The sequence below is a fragment of the Podarcis gaigeae genome (assembly GCF_964106915.1).
Source record: "Podarcis gaigeae genome assembly, chromosome: 2".
Classification (NCBI taxonomy): domain Eukaryota; kingdom Metazoa; phylum Chordata; class Lepidosauria; order Squamata; family Lacertidae; genus Podarcis; species Podarcis gaigeae.
In genome coordinates this window covers 118,306,582-118,326,380 of record NC_139679.1, presented here as the reverse complement: position 1 = coordinate 118,326,380, position 19,799 = coordinate 118,306,582, and the positions used below count along the sequence as shown (strand labels likewise).

The 19,799-nt window shown below is 48.8% G+C and overlaps 1 protein-coding gene across 4 annotated transcripts; it reads left to right on the top strand.

The window, feature by feature from the left end:
- Nucleotides 1-608: 608 nt before the first annotated feature.
- LOC310837394 (uncharacterized protein) lies at nucleotides 609-19,482 on the top strand. Of its 4 annotated transcripts, none has more exons than XM_083723939.1 (5): nucleotides 609-866; nucleotides 6,004-6,946; nucleotides 10,125-10,260; nucleotides 13,704-14,462; nucleotides 17,808-19,482. In XM_083723939.1, the coding sequence occupies exons 2-5, from the start codon at nucleotides 6,179-6,181 to the stop codon at nucleotides 18,194-18,196; spliced, it is 2,052 nt and encodes a 683-aa protein (XP_083580065.1). In that variant the 5' UTR covers nucleotides 609-866; nucleotides 6,004-6,178; the 3' UTR covers nucleotides 18,197-19,482. The 4 variants fall into 4 exon arrangements, with proteins under 4 accessions (XP_083580065.1, XP_083580063.1, XP_083580064.1 ...); XM_083723937.1 differs by lacking the exon at nucleotides 609-866 and adding an exon at nucleotides 1,203-1,662; XM_083723938.1 differs by lacking the exon at nucleotides 609-866 and adding an exon at nucleotides 2,110-2,276.
- The last annotated feature ends 317 nt before the right edge of the window (nucleotides 19,483-19,799 follow it).

The window sequence follows — 19,799 nt, the reverse complement described above, 5'->3', positions numbered from 1 at the left end:
ATTATGTTTCTATATAGGTTGTAAGCTGCTTGGAGTGGCTGGGGCAATAAATAACATCACCACCATCATTACTGTTGTTATTATTATCATTGTTCCAGTTACAGATAGGTAGCCGTGTTGGTCTGCCATAGTCAAAACAAAATAAAAAAATTCCTTCCAGTAGCACCTTAAAGACCAACTAAGTTATATGAGCTTTCGTGTGCATGCACACGAAGAAGTGTGTATCTGAAGAAGTGTGCATGCACACGAAAGCTCATACCTAGAACTAACTTAGTTGGTCTTTAAGGTGCTACTGGAAGGAATTTTTTTATTTTGTTATTATTATCATTATTATTGAATAGGACGTCCCTATTTTCGTTGGAGAGCATGTATCAAGTCACTGGGAATCCCAAGCATGGAGAGCTCTGCTGTGCTTGGCTCTGGCTTCTAGCTTCTGCACTTAAGTGGGCCTGATCCAGTTACCCTTTGGCCCGATCCGGCTGCCAGGCTCCTCTTAGCCTCTCCATTCACAGCCACTCCAACTTCTGCAGGCTCTGAGACGCTTCCTTGTGCAACCCGCCTCTCTCTCCTCCCCGCGCGCAAAGGACTAAGTTCCTCTGCCAGGCAGCAGTTCGAAAGGTGCAGCTCCTCCCGCAGGATGGCGGCGTGCCAGCCAGCCTTCCTACCCGGAATGGAGCTTTTCTTCTTCTCCTTCTTCTCCTTCTCCTCTCCCCCTCTCCTCCTCCTCCTCCCCCTTTGCAATCCTGACCCCTAAAGAAGTGCAGTTCCTTTTCCTCCTATGGCCGGGCTCCTGAACAGCCACATCATTCTTTTGTTCTCAGGTGGGAAAGCAAAAAAACACACCACCCAAAAACCGCTGGAAGCAGGTAACTGGGGTCAGGCTGCAAAATGTGTGTGCGATTTCTTAAATTTTATTCTTCAGCCTGTTTCTTTTTCCTCCCCTCCGATGAACTCTCCTGGAGGGGGAGCGCGGCGCCTTTATTTATTTCTTGGAAAGCTCTGCTGAATCGACTTTGTTTTCCAATGAGATGCATTGTCTGGCTTTTAAATCCCTCCCTTAAAACCCTCTCCTTCCGCCTACTAGATCTTTTCTTCTGCTTTTTTTTTTAACATTTCTGCCCTACCCACTGCCGTTTAACCCTCTCTTAGCTTCCCATCCTTCTTCGTTTTTTCCTCTTTTTCTTTTTGCAAACCGCTTTTTAAAGAAACGAATCGCAGCAATTGCGCACCCAGGAGAATCCGCGCGCCACCCGAACGCATTTGGAGATTTAATCCTTGCGTGGGCGGGGAAAAATAAATACAAATCAAAGGCTTGCAAACAGTAGTTCAACCCATCCGGTTCCTTGGCGATTACAATTTATTTTCTTCCCCCCCCTTTTTTTTTTTGGCCTTTTCTTACGAGGAGGTGCTGGACGGGTTAAACCGATAGAGGGCTGAGCGTCCCAGAGTGGACGAGAAACTTGAGCTTAGAAGAGCCGCTTAATACCCGAGGCCCTTTTCTGATGGGAGGAGAGAAAGGCGCACACATACAGAAAGAGAGGCTGGATTTTTTATTTTTTTATTTAAAGAAGAGTTTGCATGAAAAATAACAATAATAATTGTTCCGGTGCAATAGAAAACTGCAGATCCTCCGGGGAAGAAATGCATTCGGGAACATGCACGGTGGGTAAAAAGCAGCGTCAGCCCAGCGAGCTTTGCAAAAAAAGAAAAAGAAAGAGGGGAAAAGGGAAAGTTGAACCCCCTCCCCCGAAAAGCTCCTGATCAAATAAAAGTAGGAGAGAGGGAAGGAGGGGGGAGGGATCCTGAGCCTCCCTCTCGCCCACCCTGGGTTTTGTGCGGGTTGATCCCTCTCTCTCTCTCTCTCTCCCTCCAAGCATGGCCTCTCTGCTAGGACAATGGCAGAAGCTGCAGCTGATCCCAGATCCAAGGACAAGGCGGAAAGAAAGAGAGAGGATCCCTCGACCCTATAATCCCGCGCCCTTCCTCCCCCAGAAAATATAGATGGGGAGAGAGACGCCGATCGCTTCTTCTTCCTCTTTTAAGGCTTTGCAGCCTCTGGAAGAAACGATTGCACCTTTTTAGTGTGTGCAAGGTTGGAAAATAGCTTTTTTTAGAGTGTGTTTATGTACAAGTTAAGAGATATAAATTCTGATCCAGACCTTCCCTCGGCACTCAGTGCAGCCCCCATAAAGGGCTTGTTGTTATTTTATTTTTGTAAACATCCTGTGCAAGGGATTTTTTAAAAAGGCTCTGCCTGAAGAAGAAGAAAAAAGCAGGCAAAACTAGCATGTTTCAGGGGGTTAAGATTTTGGGCTAGCCCATCTCTCCCTGATAAATGGGCTGCCGTCCTGTCAGAAGCTACAGATCAGCAAGTCCCACTGAACTCAATAGGCTTACTCCCAGGAAAGTGGGTACAAGGATGAACGCAAGCGCCTTTTCAATGAGACTTCTGCGATAGTCCATTTTAGTCTGCTAGATAACTTTCTAAAAAGTTTTCTCAGTTCATTAACTTTTCATTGTGCTGTTCTTTATTTTGTACCTTGTCAGTTTTCTCAGTTTGTTAACTCTTTTTATGTGCTGCTATTTATTAAAACATTTCACATCCCCACTCATCACATCGTTTGGATTTCGATATGGGACACAGTAGGAAAATTCTTGCACTAAAGTGTTAGAAATAGCCATAGATGTGTGAGATCTCAGAGAAAATGCTTCCCCCACCCCTGTCAAAGCTATTTTAAGTCAAATGCAAATGAATGTTGGTTTAAGGGGGAAATGGATGGATTAATCCGTGATAACTTAATATAATGAATTTATTGGTAACCATCCTAATTTTAGTGTGTTGCAGTGTTGGGCTCTCTCTCCCAACTTGCAAATAAATCAGTAAGAACATCCTAATGGCCAAAGGCCTATCTAGTCCCAATTTCCTGTTCTCACTGGAAACTGGCAAAAAATGTCCTCTCTGGCAGTTAGAACCTCTGTTGCATTCAGAGCCCTTCTGTTTGTGGTCAGATTTAAACTATAATCCAGGGGGCAGGGAGCCTTTTTCAAGCTGAGGGCCGCATTCCATTCTGGGTGACCTCCTGGGGGCCACAAACCAGTCAGGGATAGGGCCAGCAGGAAATGTGGGCAGAGCAATGAATGCAAATTGTACATTTGTGCAGAAGTTTCCACAAACCAAGAAGAGGGTTTGAGGCATGCCTGCGGAGGGAGTGTGGCCTTGGGAGCGACTCAAGGGCCAGGTAGAGAGGTCTAGAGGGCCACATAGGGCCTCTGGCCCTGAGAGCGACCCCCCTTCCTGCAAATACTGTCTTGTATTGTGGGGGTTTTAGGAGAGGGCCATCAGAATTCCTTGTGAAGATGAGAAACTGCTCTGGGAACTGTAGTTCTGTGAAGGGAATAAAGATCTCCTAGCACCTGTCAGCACCCCTAACAAACTACAGTTCCCAGGATTCTTTGGGATTCTATGACTGTTTATGGTTTTGATCTATGGGCTACTTTTAAAATGAGGCTGCATTTTAAATTCCGTTTTAACCTGTATTTTAAATTGGGGTCCCCCCCCCATTATGTCTTTACTGTAATTTTACTGGTGTTAGCCGCCCTGAGCCCAGCTCTGGCCGGGGAGGGGGCGTATAAATAAAATTTATGAATTATTATTATTATTAAGTGGAATGATAGTGCTTTAAATGAAGAGTGTGGATGGAGCCTGGGAAATATCTCCATTTTGGTTTGTTGGAAGAGGGAAGTTTTTAGTAGGCTCCAAAAAGACTGCAACATTTAAAGGGAGGGCATTCCAAAGGGCAGGTACCACCATACTAAAAGGTGCGGAACGGACCTCTTGATAAGGTGCTATCTGCCGGAGGCTCTCATCAGCCGAGCATCATAGTGATCGCTTGGGTATATAATATTTTAAAAATTTTGTTTAAGTGTACACAGACTTAACAGTGAAAACAGTATATTGTTAAAATATTAAACTAAGCATGCAACCTAAACCCAGTAAAACAGTGATATAAAAATGCAGAATGTGAAATAAAGCAGAAATTCAGAAGATTCAAACACGTTAAACAGGGCCTGATCCTATTGGCCAGGGAAAGCCGGGGTAAAAATAGAAGTCTTTGCAAGACATCTGAAGCCATTAGTGGTTTCTGCTTTTGGTGTGGCGATGAAAACAGCATTCCTTGATCTCTCTCTACTTTATACTCTTCATGCTTTGAGGTGTTTTTTCCCCCCTCCTAAAACCAAGCTGCTCATAAGTTTTATGAAATAAGAAAAAGAAATTCCACAGTACAAGACAGATAGCAAAAAAGTAATAATCCTGATTTCTGGGCACTGTCCTGCAATATTTTGAAAGGTACAGGACCACAAGTAGGATTTCTCAAGGTGATCTAAGTCAGTCACAATGACATCATGTGCAAGGAGCTTAGTAGTCCCAAAATTGGGACTCCAAGCACCATTTAAGTAGGGTTGCCATATTTCAAAAATTGAAAATCCGAACACAAAAGTTGTTGAGCTGTTTTTAAGGAAATTTGCCAAAACCTCTGCTTCCGACATGGGTTGACATACATCCGGATTTCCTTGGACATCCCAGTGATTTTCTGCCCGGACAGTGTTTCCGACAGCCGAATCCCGGCTATGTCCGAGAAATTCCAGACGTATGGCTGCCCTGACTTAAGGCGCTGCCAAATGGGAGGTTCCCCCCTCATTGTTTTAGCAGGAGATCGCAGGCAAATGTGCATAGATAGGTGAAGGGTCCCCTGACTATTAGGTCCAGTCGTGACCGACTCTGGGGTTGCGCACTCATCTTGCTCTATAGGCCGAGGGAGCTGGCGTTTGTTCACAGACAGCTTCCAGGCCATGTGGCCAGCATGACTAAGCCGCTCCTGGTGAACCAGAGCAGAGCACGGAAACACCGTTTACCTTCCCGCTGGAGCGGTACCTATTTATCTACTTGACTTTGAGGTGCTTTCGAACTGCTAAGTTGGCAGGAACAGGGACTGAGCAATGGGAGCTCACTCCGTTGCGGGAATTCGAACCACCGACCTTCTGATTGGCAAGTCCTAGGCTCTGTGGTTTAACCCACAGCGCCACCTGCGTCCCTTGTGCATAGATACCCCCCTCCTAAAATGAAAGAGAAATTCCTCCTGCCCTGGCTGCCATTTTAGCAGACATCCGTCCAGCCTCTGCTTAAATACATCGTCCGTTCCACGCAGTCCTTTTCTTCTAGAAAAGTAGGTGCCGGTACTTCCGTGGTTGAACAGCCCTTACTGTCAGAAATTTCTTCCTCTTGTTTAGTTGGAATCTCCTTTCCTGTAACTTGAATCCATTGATTCGAGTCCCACCCTGTGGAGCAGGAGAAAACAAGCTTGTTCCTTCTTCCATGTGACAGGCCTTTAGGTATTTGAAGATGGCTGTCATATCTCCTCTCAGTCTCCACTTTTCCAGGCTAAATTACCTCATCCATTCCTCATAGGGCTTGGTTCCAGGACCCTTGATCATCTTGCTTGCCTTCCTCTGCACATCTTCCAGCTTGTCTATATCTTTCTTAATTTCTTCTGTCCAGAACAGGTCACAGGACTCCAGGTGTGCTCTGACCCAGATCAAATACAGCAAGAATCTGATTTCCCTTGATCAGGACACAGAGTCATTCCACGCCAAATCACCTGGTGCCATGTGCTTTCACCACTCAGATTTTCTTTTTTTAAAAAATAATAATAATGTGTAGATAACCTCAAATTAATTTTTGAAATTTTTTTGGTTCAAAATTGGGCTCAGGATTTTTTTTTTTAAAAAAATCTGCATCAGTTTAGTAAAAAGCACTTGTTTCGCTTATTTTTCAACCAATTGGGAATATTTTGGTTTCAAAATAAAGCTAATTTGGTCTCTGTAAATGAAGGTGTAAAATACTTCTGTTGATGCCACCTACAATAGGTTGGGGGATCCCTTGGCTGTTTTTAACTGAGGAGAATTTTTCTCTGTTAATTTCTGTTTTTCTTCCTTGCTCTTCAGGTAGAAGGCCCTGCCATCAGACATTGATCTCCGTGTGCTTCTGAGGCAAAGACGACCGTATCGCAGCAGCCAGTTTTCCCACAGGTGTAAGCCAGAAGGCGGAGGCCGGACGCATTCCTCTCCCAGAGAAACCCTTCGCGTTTTCGGAGAAGGCCGGCGGTTAGGCTGTCTCAAAATGGCCGCCAAGCGGGGCGCGACTTCGAGCCTCCATTTGCAGGGCGAACTGGAGCAGGTGGCCCGGCGGCGGAAGAAGATGGAGGTTGAGGAGGACGAACACGAGAACCCCGAGCCAGAGGAAGGTTGGCGGGGGAAAGGAGAGGCCTCCCGCGGCCCCCGAGACAAAGAGGAGAGGCTGCCCAGGGGCCGGACGGCTCATCAGAAGGCCCTCCTCAACGCCACTCGCTCCCCTCGCTCGGGGTGGAGAAACCCGCCAGCGTCCCGGCCAGCAGAGTGGGAAGACAGGCGAGCCTTTCCATCCTCCCTTGAGGGGCCGGCAGCAGCCCGCCCGTGGCCCAGGAGCGGACGGGCGTCCCGCCACCAGCAGGGCCTGGTCGGGGAAGGCCCCGAGGCCCACAACAGCCTGGACTCCGGGGAGATTGGCGAGTCCGGGGTGGTGAAAGTGAAGGAGGAGGTGTTGGGCGACGATTCGGCCAGCATGGAGATGAAGCGCCAGCGCTTCCGCCAGTTCCGCTACCAGGAGGCCGAGGGCCCCCGCGAGGTGTGCAGCCAGCTCTGGTACCTGTGTCACCGGTGGCTGAAGCCAGAGAGGCACACCAAAGAGCAGATCCTGGAGCTGCTGATCCTGGAGCAGTTCCTGGCCATCCTGCCGCCAGACCTCCAGAGTTGGGTGAGGGAACACGAACCGGAGACGTGCTCCCAGGCGGCCGCTTTGGCCGAGGATTTCCTACAGATGCAGAGGGAGGCGGAGAGAAGGGAGCAGCAGGTGAGACAGAGATTCATCCTGATCGGCATCTGTGCGCATGCGTGAATGTGCGTTTGGGGAGCAGCAAACATTTGGGAGAGAATACCGATCCTGGCTGGAAGAGCGGGTGGCGCTGTGGTCTAATCCACTGAGCCTCTTGGGCTTGCCGATCAGAAGGTCGGTGGTTCGAATCCCTGCAACGGGGTGAGCTCCCGTTGCTCGGTCCCTGCTCCTGCCAACCTAGCAGTTTGAAAGCACTCCAAAAGTGCAAGTAGATAAATAGGTACCACTCCAGCAGGAAGGTAAACGGTGTTTCTGTGCGCTCTGGTTTCCATCACAGTGATCTGTTGCACCCGAAGCAGTTTAATCATGCTGGCCACATAACTTGGAAAGCTGTCTGTGGACAAACGCTGGCTCCCTCGGCCTGAAAGCGAGATGAGCGCTGCAACCCCATAGTCATCTTTGACTGGACTTAACTGTCCAGGGGTCCTTGACCTTTACCTTACCTCTACTGGCTGCCACTTCCGGTCCCAATTGAAAGTGCTGCTTTTGACCCATAAAGCCTTCAACTGCTCAGGGACGCAATACCTGAAAGACCGCTTCTCCCCATATAAACCGTCCCAGATTCTGCGGTCATCCTCTGAGGCCCTTCTTCACTTGCCTCCTCCACACTTCTCCTGCCCAGGCCACAACCTCATTGCTCATGCTGCACTGCATCCTTGAGTGTTTCTGCCTGGATGGAGGATTGGGAGGGGGTGTAGAAACCAGCCTATTGCGGAGTGTGTGTTTTTTTTAAAAAAAGAAACGCACAAAATTTATTTATTTATTTCATTTGTTTCATAAAATTTATACACCCCTTGACAGTGAGCCACAAACTAACCTAAAAGCAGTTTACAAAAAAAGGATAGAATTTTCAGTAAGCACAATGAACAACAGTAATTTAAGTCTAACAATAGTCTATCTTTTAAAATGTGTGAGGGGTGTTATGATTGTGTACTTTGCGGTTTTATATTCTGAATTTGTCCTGTGAACCACCTTGAGACCCGCAGGTATAGGGTGGTATATTAATAATAATAATAATAATAATAATAATATCTTTATTGTCATTGCCCCCTCTTGGGGACAACGAAATTACTTGGCTGCTCCATCCACCCAGGTAGGGCACTCCACACAAAATCAAAACAACTATAAAAACACTAATTAAAACAATACAGTATAATACAGCAAGGAAGATTGGATGACTTTCAAAGTCCAGGCTTCCCATTCAGGGCCGAGATCGCTCTGGAGAAGAAGCTGTTCTTGAGACGGCTCGTTCTTGTCTTCATCGTCCTGTATCTCCGTCCCGACGGCAGGAGCTCGAGGAGACAGTGACCAGGATGCGATGGATCTTTTACTATGTCCAGTGCCTTCCTATGGCACCTTGTGGCATAAATCTGCTCTAAGGTGGAGAGTGGGCAGCCAACAATGCTCTCTGCTTGCCTTCACAACTCTGCACAACCCCAGCCTGTCCTGGGTAGTACAGCTTCTGTACCACACACATAAGCCATAAGTGAGCACACTCTCGATGGCACAGTGATAGAAGGCAAGCAGCAGTTTCTGCGGAAGATGGTTTTTCCTTAGGATTCTCAAAAAGTACAGTCTCTGCTGCGCCTTCTTCACAAGCCCCCTTGTGTTGACACTCCAGGACAGATCCTCTTGTAATTCAGTGCCCAAAAATCTGAATAATAATAATAATAATAATAATAATAATAGACTAAAAACAGGTTAAAACTCACAGCTTTCTAAGCATCTGGGTAGGCTTGTTTAAGCAAAAACATTTCCAGCAGGTCTTCTTTGGGGATCCCTCGTAGTCGAGTAAGATTGTCTTCCATGAACACGGTCTTAACAGTGAGTCCGTAAGTGACTGTGGGGGCCAATTCTGGATCCACACGTCCTCCCACAGTGGGGACATTGGTTTCCGGGCAGGAGTTGATCATGGTGTGGATTTGCCAAGCATGCCTTCCTCTTAGCACATTTCCCCCTTTCATCCTGAGGTCCCGAGTTTGAGTGTCTTCAAAGCCCATGACACCTTTGGTAAAGGCTCTTCTCCAATTGGAGCACTCGCAGGCCAGTGTTTCCCACTTGTCAGTACTGTATTCATATTACATTTCTTTAGATTTGCCTTGAGAGAGTCTTTTAACCTCTTTCGTTGACCACTCGTTGACCACTCCCTGTTGTCAAGAGGCAGGGAGTTCCGCAGTGTAGGTGCCGCCACACTAACAGATTGATTTCTTCCAAATGCAGGACAGGTATCACAAAGCACCCGTAAGAGAACCAGTGCGTCAAATTCCCATTGGTTGCCCCGCCCAATTTTTTCCCCTATGTGAAAAACCCACTGCCATGTGGCAAGAGGGCAATGCATGCCTCTGGCTGAAAAGGGTTTCCCTGCCCCTACTGTAATTGCAAAAGCCCTGCCCTGAAGAGGGGCTGGGATGGGCTGTCTCCAAGGCTGCTTTCCACTCAAAAATTCCTTGCATTTTTAGAATTTCCCTATATACTGCTAAGAATTTGTCTGTTTACGAAATCCTAAAACCAGGCGTACACAAAGTCTGCTGGGACTGCATCCTGCCCAGCAGATCCTGCACTGAGCAGTGGGGCTTTGGCAGAGGGAATTAGATGACCTGGTCCAGATTTATTAAATTTTTATACCGGTCACTCAAAAAGAAGTATCCCATAGCAGTTAACAGTGGAATTCTACAAAACTATATAAGGCGTTCAGTGCGTTAGAAACAAACCATTCAGTGGTCAAATAAACTAATAATGCAAAACGTTTCAGTGAAAGCTCAGTTGAAACATGAACATGACTCTGGGGTTGTGGCGCTCATCTCGCTTTATTGGCCGAGGGAGCCGGCGTACAGCTTCCGGGTCAAGTGGCCAGCATGACTAAGCCGCTTCTGGCGAACCAGAGCAGAGCACGGAAACGCCGTTTACCTTGCTGTGACAACCCGAAGGACTTGCATGCTTTGTGCAAGAAGGGTGGGGTTTTGTTTTAAAGGAACCAGTTACATGAATTCTGACACTGTTCGCTGCAAGCTGCCTTTTACAAGCGCTAACTAATACAGACCATTAACTTTAAGTGGCGTTTGGCCCTTATGTATTACCCTGCCTTTCTGAGCCCTACAATTCTGGACCTGATCAAGATCTTTGCTGCTCTTTTCAGGTGCTGGGTCTCTTCGAAATGGACAACGCAGATTCTCCAGAGCCGGAGCCAGAGCAAACCCCCTCCGACTCTGCGCCCAAGCCTCTGTTCAGGGAAGCAAAGCAAGAGGCCGATGAGGAAGAGGGCAGCAATTTGGGTAAGAAGTTCATTTTGCGTGGTTACCTTATTTGCTTACTGAGTCATCGCACCTGTTTTGGGTTCGTAGGCTCATCCCACCACCACCCCAATGAAATTCAGAGTGCCTGGCATCTAGGACTGTCCTCTCTGCCCCAAACATTTGCCCCACTGGGGAGTTTTGGAGCTTATTGCAAAAGTTCTCCTGATAGGCAACATTCCTCCAGCTTTTCTCGAGATGTTACCCTCCAAAGGATCTGCAGCCCCTTCCACATTTTTGTGTCATCCCAGTCCTTCACTTGAGACTCGAATAAAGAGATCGGCCAGGCCTGCAAAATTCCTTTGTTCTCCATCCTTGGCACCTGAGAGATCACCTGTTGGAACAGGTGGGATGCTTCTGCTGTCCGAGGGGAAACCCTTGCTCTAGAAACATGCCTCTGGGGCGGCTGACATATTTTACTCCGTGTGGGGGCCTCTGTTTCATCTTTAAGGGGGTGGGGAAACCCTAGAGACCTTTTTGCTTGTTTGCAGGAGCCATATCCACCCTATCAGCTTCTAAGGAGCTTAAGATCAATGGCTACTTCTCAGCAGAGACCCTAGAGCAGAATGTGGTGGCTGAGCGAGTTTATTGCTTGTATCAAGCGGGATCTTTCTGCTAAATGGATCTCGAACAATGCATCTGGGAACAATCTGTTCCTGCCTGAGATGTTGCCAGTCAGGCTTGATGGGCCGGTGCAAAGCAACATTGGGCTGGCATCCTCTGTAATGCTTTTATCAGATTGCCACTGTTCCGTCAAAATGGACTGGCTGCTCAATTGAGAATCGTGGAAGGGACCCTGCAGGTCATCTAATCCAAGGTAAAGGTAAAGGTAAAGGTACCCCTGCCCGTATGGGCCAGTCTTGCCAGACTCTGGGGTTGGTGCGCCCATCTCACTCAAGAGGCCAGGGGACAGCGCTGTCCGAAGACACTTCTGGGTCACGTGGCCAGCGTGACATCGCTGCTCTGGCCAGAGCCAGAGCCGCACACGGAAACGCCGTTTACCTTCCCGCTAGTAAGCGGTCCCTATTTATCTACTTGCACCCAGGGGTGCTTTCGAACTGCTAGGTTGGCAGGCGCTGGGACCGAACGACGGGAGCACACCCCGCCGCGGGGATTCGAACCGCCAACCTTTCGATCGGCAAGCCCTAGGCGCTGAGGCTTTTACCCACAGCGCCACCTGCGTCCCCATCTAATCCAACCCCCCTGCAATGCAGGAATCTTTGGTCCAACATGGGTCTCGAACCCACAACACTGAGATTAAGAGTTGTCTCCTGCTCTACAGACTGAGCTATCCCTTGGGATTTGCCTAAAAAAGAGGGTGGGAGGGCATTTGACCCTCCAGATGTTGCCAAACTGCCATCCCCATCGCCCTCAGCAAGTGCCAGGGAGGGTGAGTGCCGTCGTTCAACAACATCTGGAGGAGCAAAGTTTTCCCTACGCCGCCTACAATGCTGCGCAAAATCTCGCCATCACTCCTGGCCATTTCATATTTTTAAAAAACGAATCTCAGGGTAGCAGGTGATGGGGAAATGCCCCAAACGCCAGAGAACCACTGCCAGGATTAGCTAGGAGTGCCCTCCATAGATTATTGTACTACAATTCCTATCATACCTGGCCGTGCTGGCTGGGGCTGATGGGTAGTGGAGTCCAGCAACGTCTGGAGGGATATCCTGGGGACTGATCCATTTAGGGAAGCCAAGATGGTGTCTGTTGTTTTGAGATCAAGTAGGCTGGGAGCGGGACGCAGGTGGCGCTGTGGGTTAAACCACAGAGCGTAGGGCTTGCCAATCAGAAGGTCGGCAGTTCGAATCCCCGCAACGGGGTGAGCTCCCGTTGTTTGGTCCCTGCTCCTGCCAACCAAGCAGTTCAAGTAGATAAATAGGTACCGCTCTGGGGGGAAGGTAAATGGCGTTTCCATGCGCTGCTCTGGTTTGCCAGAAGCTGCTTAGTCATGCTGGCCACATGACCCGGCAGCTGTACGCCGGATCCCTCGGCTAGTAAAGCGAGATGAGCGCTGCAACCCCAGAGTTGGTCATGACTGGACCTAATGGTCAGGGCTCCCTTTACCTTTACTTTAGGCTGGGAGCAAGACAGTGATGATGGCCAACGTAGCTGTACAGTTCAGGTTTTTCAAATGCCGTGTCCCTTGAAGACAGAGGGTGGTGTTCAGCTAAGTATTACGGGGGGAGTAGATCTTTGAAATGCTTGGACTTGGTCACGTTCGTTCATTTCGCTGGACAAGATGATCCTCAGGGTCGCTTCCAACTCTGATTTTACCACCCAAAGTTTTCTTATGTTTCTTATAACAATGCCAAATTATAATGCAATTACAATCATTCTGATGCCAAATTACATAATTTAGATGGCCCCCCGCATGCTAAAATTGACTGTTTGATTGTTTTATTTATTCCTGCGTTCCAAAATCTTAATAATTTCAATTACATCCCAGTCAAAATAATATTCCCTTACACAACAACTGCAATATTAATAACTTCTATTCCTGTTGACACATTAAATGGTTTATAGAAGTACAAGTGAGGAACTCAATCTATATAAGGGGTCGGCAAACTTTTTCAGCAGGGGGCCGGTCCACTGTCCCTCAGACCTTGTGGGGGGCCCGGACTATATTTTGAGGGGGGGGGGGAATGAACGGATTCCTATGCCCCACAAATAACCCAGAGATGCATTTTAAATAAAAGCACACATTCTACTCCTGTAAAAACACGCTGATTCCCGGACCATCTGCGGGCCGGATTGAGAAGGCGATTGGGCCGGATCCGGCCTCGGGCCTTAGGTTGCCTAGCCATTATCTATATCCTTGTTCTTCCTGTGTGTGGCAATTATTCTGTCCATGATGTTTCTTCCTGTCCTTGTAAAATGTTGCCTATCTTTTCCCAGTTGTTGCTGTTCTCCTTCATGCCTTGGGTGGAGCTAATATCGTAGTGTTGTTTCAGAAATCCTCCATTGCTCCGTCCCTGTGCTTCATTGTTTTGCAACTTCCACAGCAGCTGCAAAAGCCACACTGTCCCAATAAATGCCCTGTTTTCGCCATGTTTCTCTCGGCCATTTTTCTCTTATGTTTCTTTTTCGAGAGACAGAGTGATATAATATACATACAGTGGTACCTTGCGTTACATACGCTTCAGGTTACATACGCTTCAGGTTACACACTCCACTAACCCAGAAATAGTGCTTCAGGTTAAGAACCTTGCTTCAGGATAAGAACAGAAATCGTGCTCCAGCGGCAGCAGGAGGCTCCATTAGCTAAAGTGGTGCTTCAGGTTAAGAACAGTTTCAGGTTAAGAACGGACCTCCGGAATGAATTAAGTACTTAACCCAAGGTACAACTGTATAGAAAAGGTCCTAATCCGGTCCCTGGTGTGATCAGGATCTCTCTCTCTCCCCCTCCCCCTCTTTGCCCGCAGGTAACCTTGGGCAAGTGGCGCCCCGGGCAGGCGGCCCCCTCCCCCTGTACCCAGAGGAGGGCAGCTCCGACGACGAGGGCCTATTGGACCTTGTCTATGCCGCCAACCTTGAGATCCACAGCCGGCGGCCGCCCCGGAGGACCCGCCTCATCCGGATGCGCACCCACGAGCTGCAGGTGTCCGACGAGGAGTGCTTGACCCGCTTCCGCCTGGACCGGCAGGCCATCCAGGACCTCTGCACCCTTCTGGCTCCCTACCTGGACGGCGCCTCGGCCAGCCGCAGGCACATCCCCACCTTGCAGAAGGTCTTGATCGCGCTGCAGGTGCTGGGCACCGGGTCCTTCCAGCGGATGACGGGCGACAACCTGCGCGTGTCGCAGTCGTCGGTCAGCCGCTGCCTCGACGCCTTCCTGGAGGCCATGCTGCGCCACGTCCACGAGCACATCACCTTCCCCACCACCGACTCGGAACTGCGCCGCACGCGGGAAGCCTTCTTCGACATCGCCGGCTTCCCCAACGTCATCGGGATCGTGGACTGCACCCACGTCCCCATCATCGCGCCGGCCGACATGCCGGCGCTCTACCGCAACTGCCACAACTTCCACAGCCTCAACGTCCAGGCCACCTGCGACGCCTCGGGCTGCTTCACCCACGTGCTGGCAAAGTTCCCCGGCAGCGTCCACGACGCTCGGATATTCCAGCTCTCCCAGCTGCAGAGGCTCCTGGAGTCGTGGCCCGAAGGGAAGGGTTGGCTTTTGGGTGAGTATTTGAGTGTTCGGGGAGGCCCGTTGTGAGGTGAACGAACCATGTCTGTCTGCTCTGTCCCCACACCGGAGGTCTGTGCTGCTGTCGTCTTCTTTGGCGATTCCTCGTAGCCGAGTAAGATTGTCTTACATCAGGGATATCCAACACATCGATCACGATCTACTGGTCGATCCCTGCGAGGTTTTGGTAGGTCGTGGTCGATCGGTGGCCTCCTTCCAGCCCCAGCCCCTCTCCCTGCATTGTTACAGAAGGGAAGGCACAGTTTATTTTGTTTTTTTATATAATATTTATTAAGGTTTTGCATAATAAAACAAATATTACAATCAGAAAAAACAAAAAGGAAAGACAATCAAAAACAGCACAGTCCAAAAATGAAAAAAAGGAGAGATAATCAGAAAAAAACAAAAAACAGAGAAAAAATTATTTCTTGCTTACTGTCTTTATAACCCTCTTTCCTGACTTCCTCACATCTCCCTTTTCTGTGTTCCCCTTTACACAATCAAATTCAGCAATTCCCTACCCTCTTTCCAGTCTTATTCAATATTATACATTTCAACCTATTATGCCTTTGGTTTCCTTTCCTTTTAAAACCATTTATCACATGTTCTTTATAACTTAATCCTTTATATCATTTGTTTAGTCTCGACATAATAATACTCTGGTCTTACCCCTTTTTTCTCAAAACATTTTTACATATTTCTTTTTACAAAGGCACAGTTTAGAAACGGAGGCTGTTATCTGGTCAGCAATGGTAAGGTTAGTGGCTGCTTCTGTTCCTCCCTCCCTCAGAAGAGCTGCAAAAAAGTCCCTAACCCCCCCTCCAAAAAAAGTTGACAACTTTGACCTGAACCCCTAAAAAACGGGGGTAGATCACTGCCAGATTTTAATTTTGACAGTAGATCTCAGTCTCTTGGGAGTTGGCTACCTGGTCTTCCAAGAACATGGTCTTAACAAGTGAGTCCGTAAGTGACTGTGGAGGCCAATTCTGGATCCACACGTCCTTCCACAATGGAAATATTGGATTCCAGGTGGCAGTTGAAGGTTTGCCAAGCCTGCCTTCCTCTTAGCACGCTTCTCTCTTTCATCCTGAGTTTGAGCGTCTTCACAGCCCATGACACCTTTGGTAAAGCCTCTTCTCCAATTGGAGCGCTCACAGGCTCCAATTGTGGGTGTTTATACTACATTTGTAAAGTTTTGCCTAAAACACCCACACAACATATGCATAGGCAGCAAATATATGGGGTCCCGAGCCTTTCGGTACCCCACAGTAAAGTATTTAGTGGGGCGAGTTCCCCCAATATTTTCTGCAAGTTGATGTCTTCCTCCTTCCCTTCCTCTATTGGCCAGCCGCCTCCCCACACAGCCAGGCCAAGCTCCCCCGATATATATGGTTTAATTAAAATCTCATTTCTGAATTTCAGAAGTTTACAAAAGAATACATACTTTCCAAGTACACACCCATTTCACATTCGACTTCCCCTCCACCCCTCCATGGTTCCCCCCATAGTTTCTAAGTTTGCTGCGTAATATAACTATTGTTTACCTTATCTTTTCCACGCTGGGCTCCCAGCAAATATTCAACTGCTGTTCTCCATTCAAATCCTACTTGCCTTTTTTTTTTTTTTTTTTACATGTTTCCAACAATTATTTAAATACTCAAGAAAGGTTTCCACTCCTCCTTATAGTCTGCCTCTTCTCGATCTCTAATTTTCATTGTTAAATTTGCCAATTCGACATATTCCGTCAGTTTTTACAGCCACTCCTCTTGAGTAGGTAACTCCTGATTTTGCTTTTTTTTTTTTTTGCAAATAAAGTATTGTTGTTGCTGTCATGGCCTACAAAAATAGGTTCATCCGTCTTTTGAGCTCCCCCAATATTTCTGAAATTTACTGCTGTGCTTTCTCCTCTGCTCCCTTCCCTGGCTTGGACAGCACCTTTCCCCTCCAGCCGGGTGCTACCCTCTTTTCCCGAATTTCTTCCTAGCTTTTGGCGCCATTTCTGCACATGTCTGAGCTGGGCAGCCGGGAGAGGCAGGCAGGAAGGGCAGTTGGCGAGGCGAGGAGGAAGTGGGGGAGCAGTCGGTACGTTTCCGAGCACAACTCAAAGTGTTGGTGCTGACCTTTAAAGCCCTAAACAGCCTCGGCCCAGTGTACCTGAAGGAGTGTCTCCACCCCCATCGTGGGGCTACCTTTGAAGGTGACCCGGAAACTACAACTAATCCAGAATGCGGCAGCTGGACTGGGGACTGGGAGCGGCCGCCGAGACCACATAACACCTGCCTTGAAAGACCCACACTGGCTCCCAGCCCGTTTCCGAGCACAATTCAAAGTGTTGGTGCTGACCTTTAAAGCCCTAAACGGCCTCGGTCCAGTATACCTGAAGGAGCGTCTCCACTCCCATCATTCTGCCCGGACACTGAGGTCCAGCTCCGAGGGCCTTCTGGCGGTTCCCTCCCTGCGAGAAGCAAAACTTCAGGGAACCAGGCAGAGGGCCTTCTCGGTAGTGGCGCCCGCCCTGTGGAACGCCCTCCCACCAGATGTCAAAGAGAAAAACAACTACAGTGGTACCTCAGGTTACAGATACTTCAGGTTATATATGCTTCAGGTTACAGACTCCGCTAACTCAGAAATAGTACCTCGGGTTAAGAACTTTGCTTCAGGATGAGAACAGAAATCGTGCTCCGGCGGCGCAGCGGCAGCAGTAGGAGGCCCCATTAGCTAAAGTGGTGCTTCAGGTTCTTAACCCGAGGTACCACTGTACCAGACTTTTATAAGACATCTGAAGGCAGTCCTGTTTAGGGAAGCTTTTAATATTTAACAGACTGTTGTGTTTTAATATTTTGTTGGAAACCACCCAGAGTGGCTGGGGAAACCCAGCCAGATAGGCAGGGTATAAGTAAATTATTATTATTATTATTATTATTAAACATGGGCGTGGGTGTGTAAGAGGGGGAGGCCTGTGCCCAGTTGTGTGTGGCAGAGGAACGTGCCCTCAGGGGAGCAGAGAGGAAGTGTGGGGATGGGAAATATTTTGTTCAAATTGAGAGCCAGTGTGGTGTAGTGGTTAAGAGCGGTAGACTCGTAATCTGGGGAACCGGGTTCGCGTCTCTGCTCCTCCACATGCAGCTGCTGGGTGACCTTGGGCCAGTCACACTTCTCTGAAGTCTCTCAGCCCCACTCACCTGACAGAGTGTTTGTTGTGGGGGAGGAAGGGAAAGGAGAATGTTAGCTGCTTTGAGACTCCTTCTGGTAGTGATAAAGCGGGATATCAAATCCAAACTCTTCTTCTTCTTCTTCCTGTGCCGTTCATGCTCACCTTGCTCCCTCCTCTCCCCCGCAGGCGACAGCGGCTACCCCCTGCGCCCTTTCCTCATGACGCCGCACCCCGACGACGGCCCGGAGCCCGTGGCCCGCTACAACGCCACGCACGAGACGACGCGGATGGTGGTGGAGCAGGCCTTTGGGCAGCTCAAGATGCGCTTCCGCTGCCTGCACTCCACCGGCGGGCGGCTCATGCTTCGCCCAGAGAAGGTGGCCAAGGTGTTTGTGGTGTGCGCCATGCTGCACAACATGGCCCTCCGGCGCCAGTTGCCCATTATCAATGGCGGACAAGGGGTGGACACCGAGGTCCCCGTGCCTCCCTACCTGGAAACCGACAGCCTGGTGGAGCAAGACCCCCGCGGGGTGGATGTCCGGGAGCAGATCATTAGCACTTATTTCTCACAATAAATTTCGACTTTCGGTAGACGGCTCGCGGCTGGTTGCGTGTCCTTCGGGGTGTGGAAGAGGAAGGGCAGTCGTCATAAGCACTCCTCTCTCCCGTACTTAGATTCCCAGGGCGGTTGCATCCCGCCCAACGACCAAAAACACCAAGAGTTTCCTTAGGGGGTGATCAAGGGCCTCACACTGTGTGAGGTTTAATCTCTCAGCGCACGATTAAACTGTGAAACTCCTTGCCACTGGAGGCAGTGATGGCCACGAATTCGGATGGCTTTCAAAGAGGATTAGGCAAATTTGTGGAGGAGGAGAGGGCTCTGGATGGCTATTAGCCAGGTTGGCTACCTCCACAGCTGAATACTTCTGAATGCCACTTCTTGGAAGGCTCAGATGGGGGCAGTTCGTTTGGGCCTGGGTCCTGTTTTTGGGCTTCCCGCAGGCATCTGGTCAGCCACTGTGAGGACAGGATGCTGGACTCGATGGCCCTTCCGTTCTCTGTGTCCCTTACGTATAAAACGGGAGCAGGGATTGACTTCTGAACTTGTCATGTAAGCTGCTACAACATCCCTGGTGAGCGGCCCTTGTTTATTGAAGTAAGGGGTAAAGCAAACTTGATCTCCCCTTATGAGGTGGAAATTTCCCCTTTACCTTTTCTGCAGATTAACTTCCCCACGTATAAAAACAAGTTCAAGCCCCATCAGTGTGGTAAAAGACCCCAAAGACTTCTCATTTCAACTTGGCCTACTCTGCTGCCACTGCCCACGAGTCTTAATTGCTGGAAAGGAAGCCAGAATGAGTTTAGCAGGGAGGTGGATGGGCTGCTTCAAACTACAGCAGGCATGGGAAACCTTTTGGCTCCTGCTGAACCACAACTCCCATGAGCCCCAGCAAGCATTGCCAGTGGGTATGGCTGATGGGAGTCGTAGTCCAGCAACATCTGGAGGACCAGCGGTTCCTCACATATGACCTACAGTTAATGCAGAGCTTTGCATTTCATCAAATTTGGCACAAGATAACTATGATATCTACGAAGCACTTGGGGTCTAAAAGTGAGAAGAGACAGCGTGGTGTAGCGGTTAGAGTGTCGGACTAGGAACCGGCAGACCAGGGTTCAAATCCCTACCCAGCCACAAAGCTCAAGGGGTGACCTTGGGCCAGTCACTTCCTCTTAGCCTAACCTACCTCACAGGGTTGTTGTGGGGAGTAAGATAGCAAGGGGAGAACCATGTGGGTTGCCTTGAGCTCCTTGGAGGAAAATGTTGGACTCATGCAATAAAGAAATAATAAAGATCCGCAAACCCACCGTGTTTTTGTTGTTGTTTTAGCTTAGGGGGGGGTGAACAGCAGCTAGAGGGAGGGATTTTTATTTATTTGTTTATTATTGCCATCAATCCCCCTTTATTTATCTATCCCATTATTATTTTTTGTTCCATTTATTTATTCCGTTTGCATCCCTTAAGATGCTCAAGGTGGCATACATGTCTCTCTCCCCAATCTTATCCTCACAACAACCCTGTGAAGTCAGGTTAGGCTGGAAGTCAGTCATCGGTGAGCTTCGCTGCGGCCAAGCGGGGATTCGAACCCAGGATCTTTCATGCAACGGTGTCACCCGCTC

What these genes read in the sequence shown, in the direction of transcription:
- LOC310837394 (XM_083723939.1), top strand. Translation starts at nt 6,179, where the DNA reads ATGGCCGCCAAGCGGGGCGCGACTTCGAGCCTCCATTTGCAGGGCGAA. An exon ending in GGAAGAGGGCAGCAATTTGG is followed by an intron (nt 10,261 to 13,703) that starts GTAAGAAGTTCA and finishes CTTTGCCCGCAG; the next exon opens with GTAACCTTGGGCAAGTGGCG. An exon ending in AGGGAAGGGTTGGCTTTTGG is followed by an intron (nt 14,463 to 17,807) that starts GTGAGTATTTGA and finishes TCTCCCCCGCAG; the next exon opens with GCGACAGCGGCTACCCCCTG.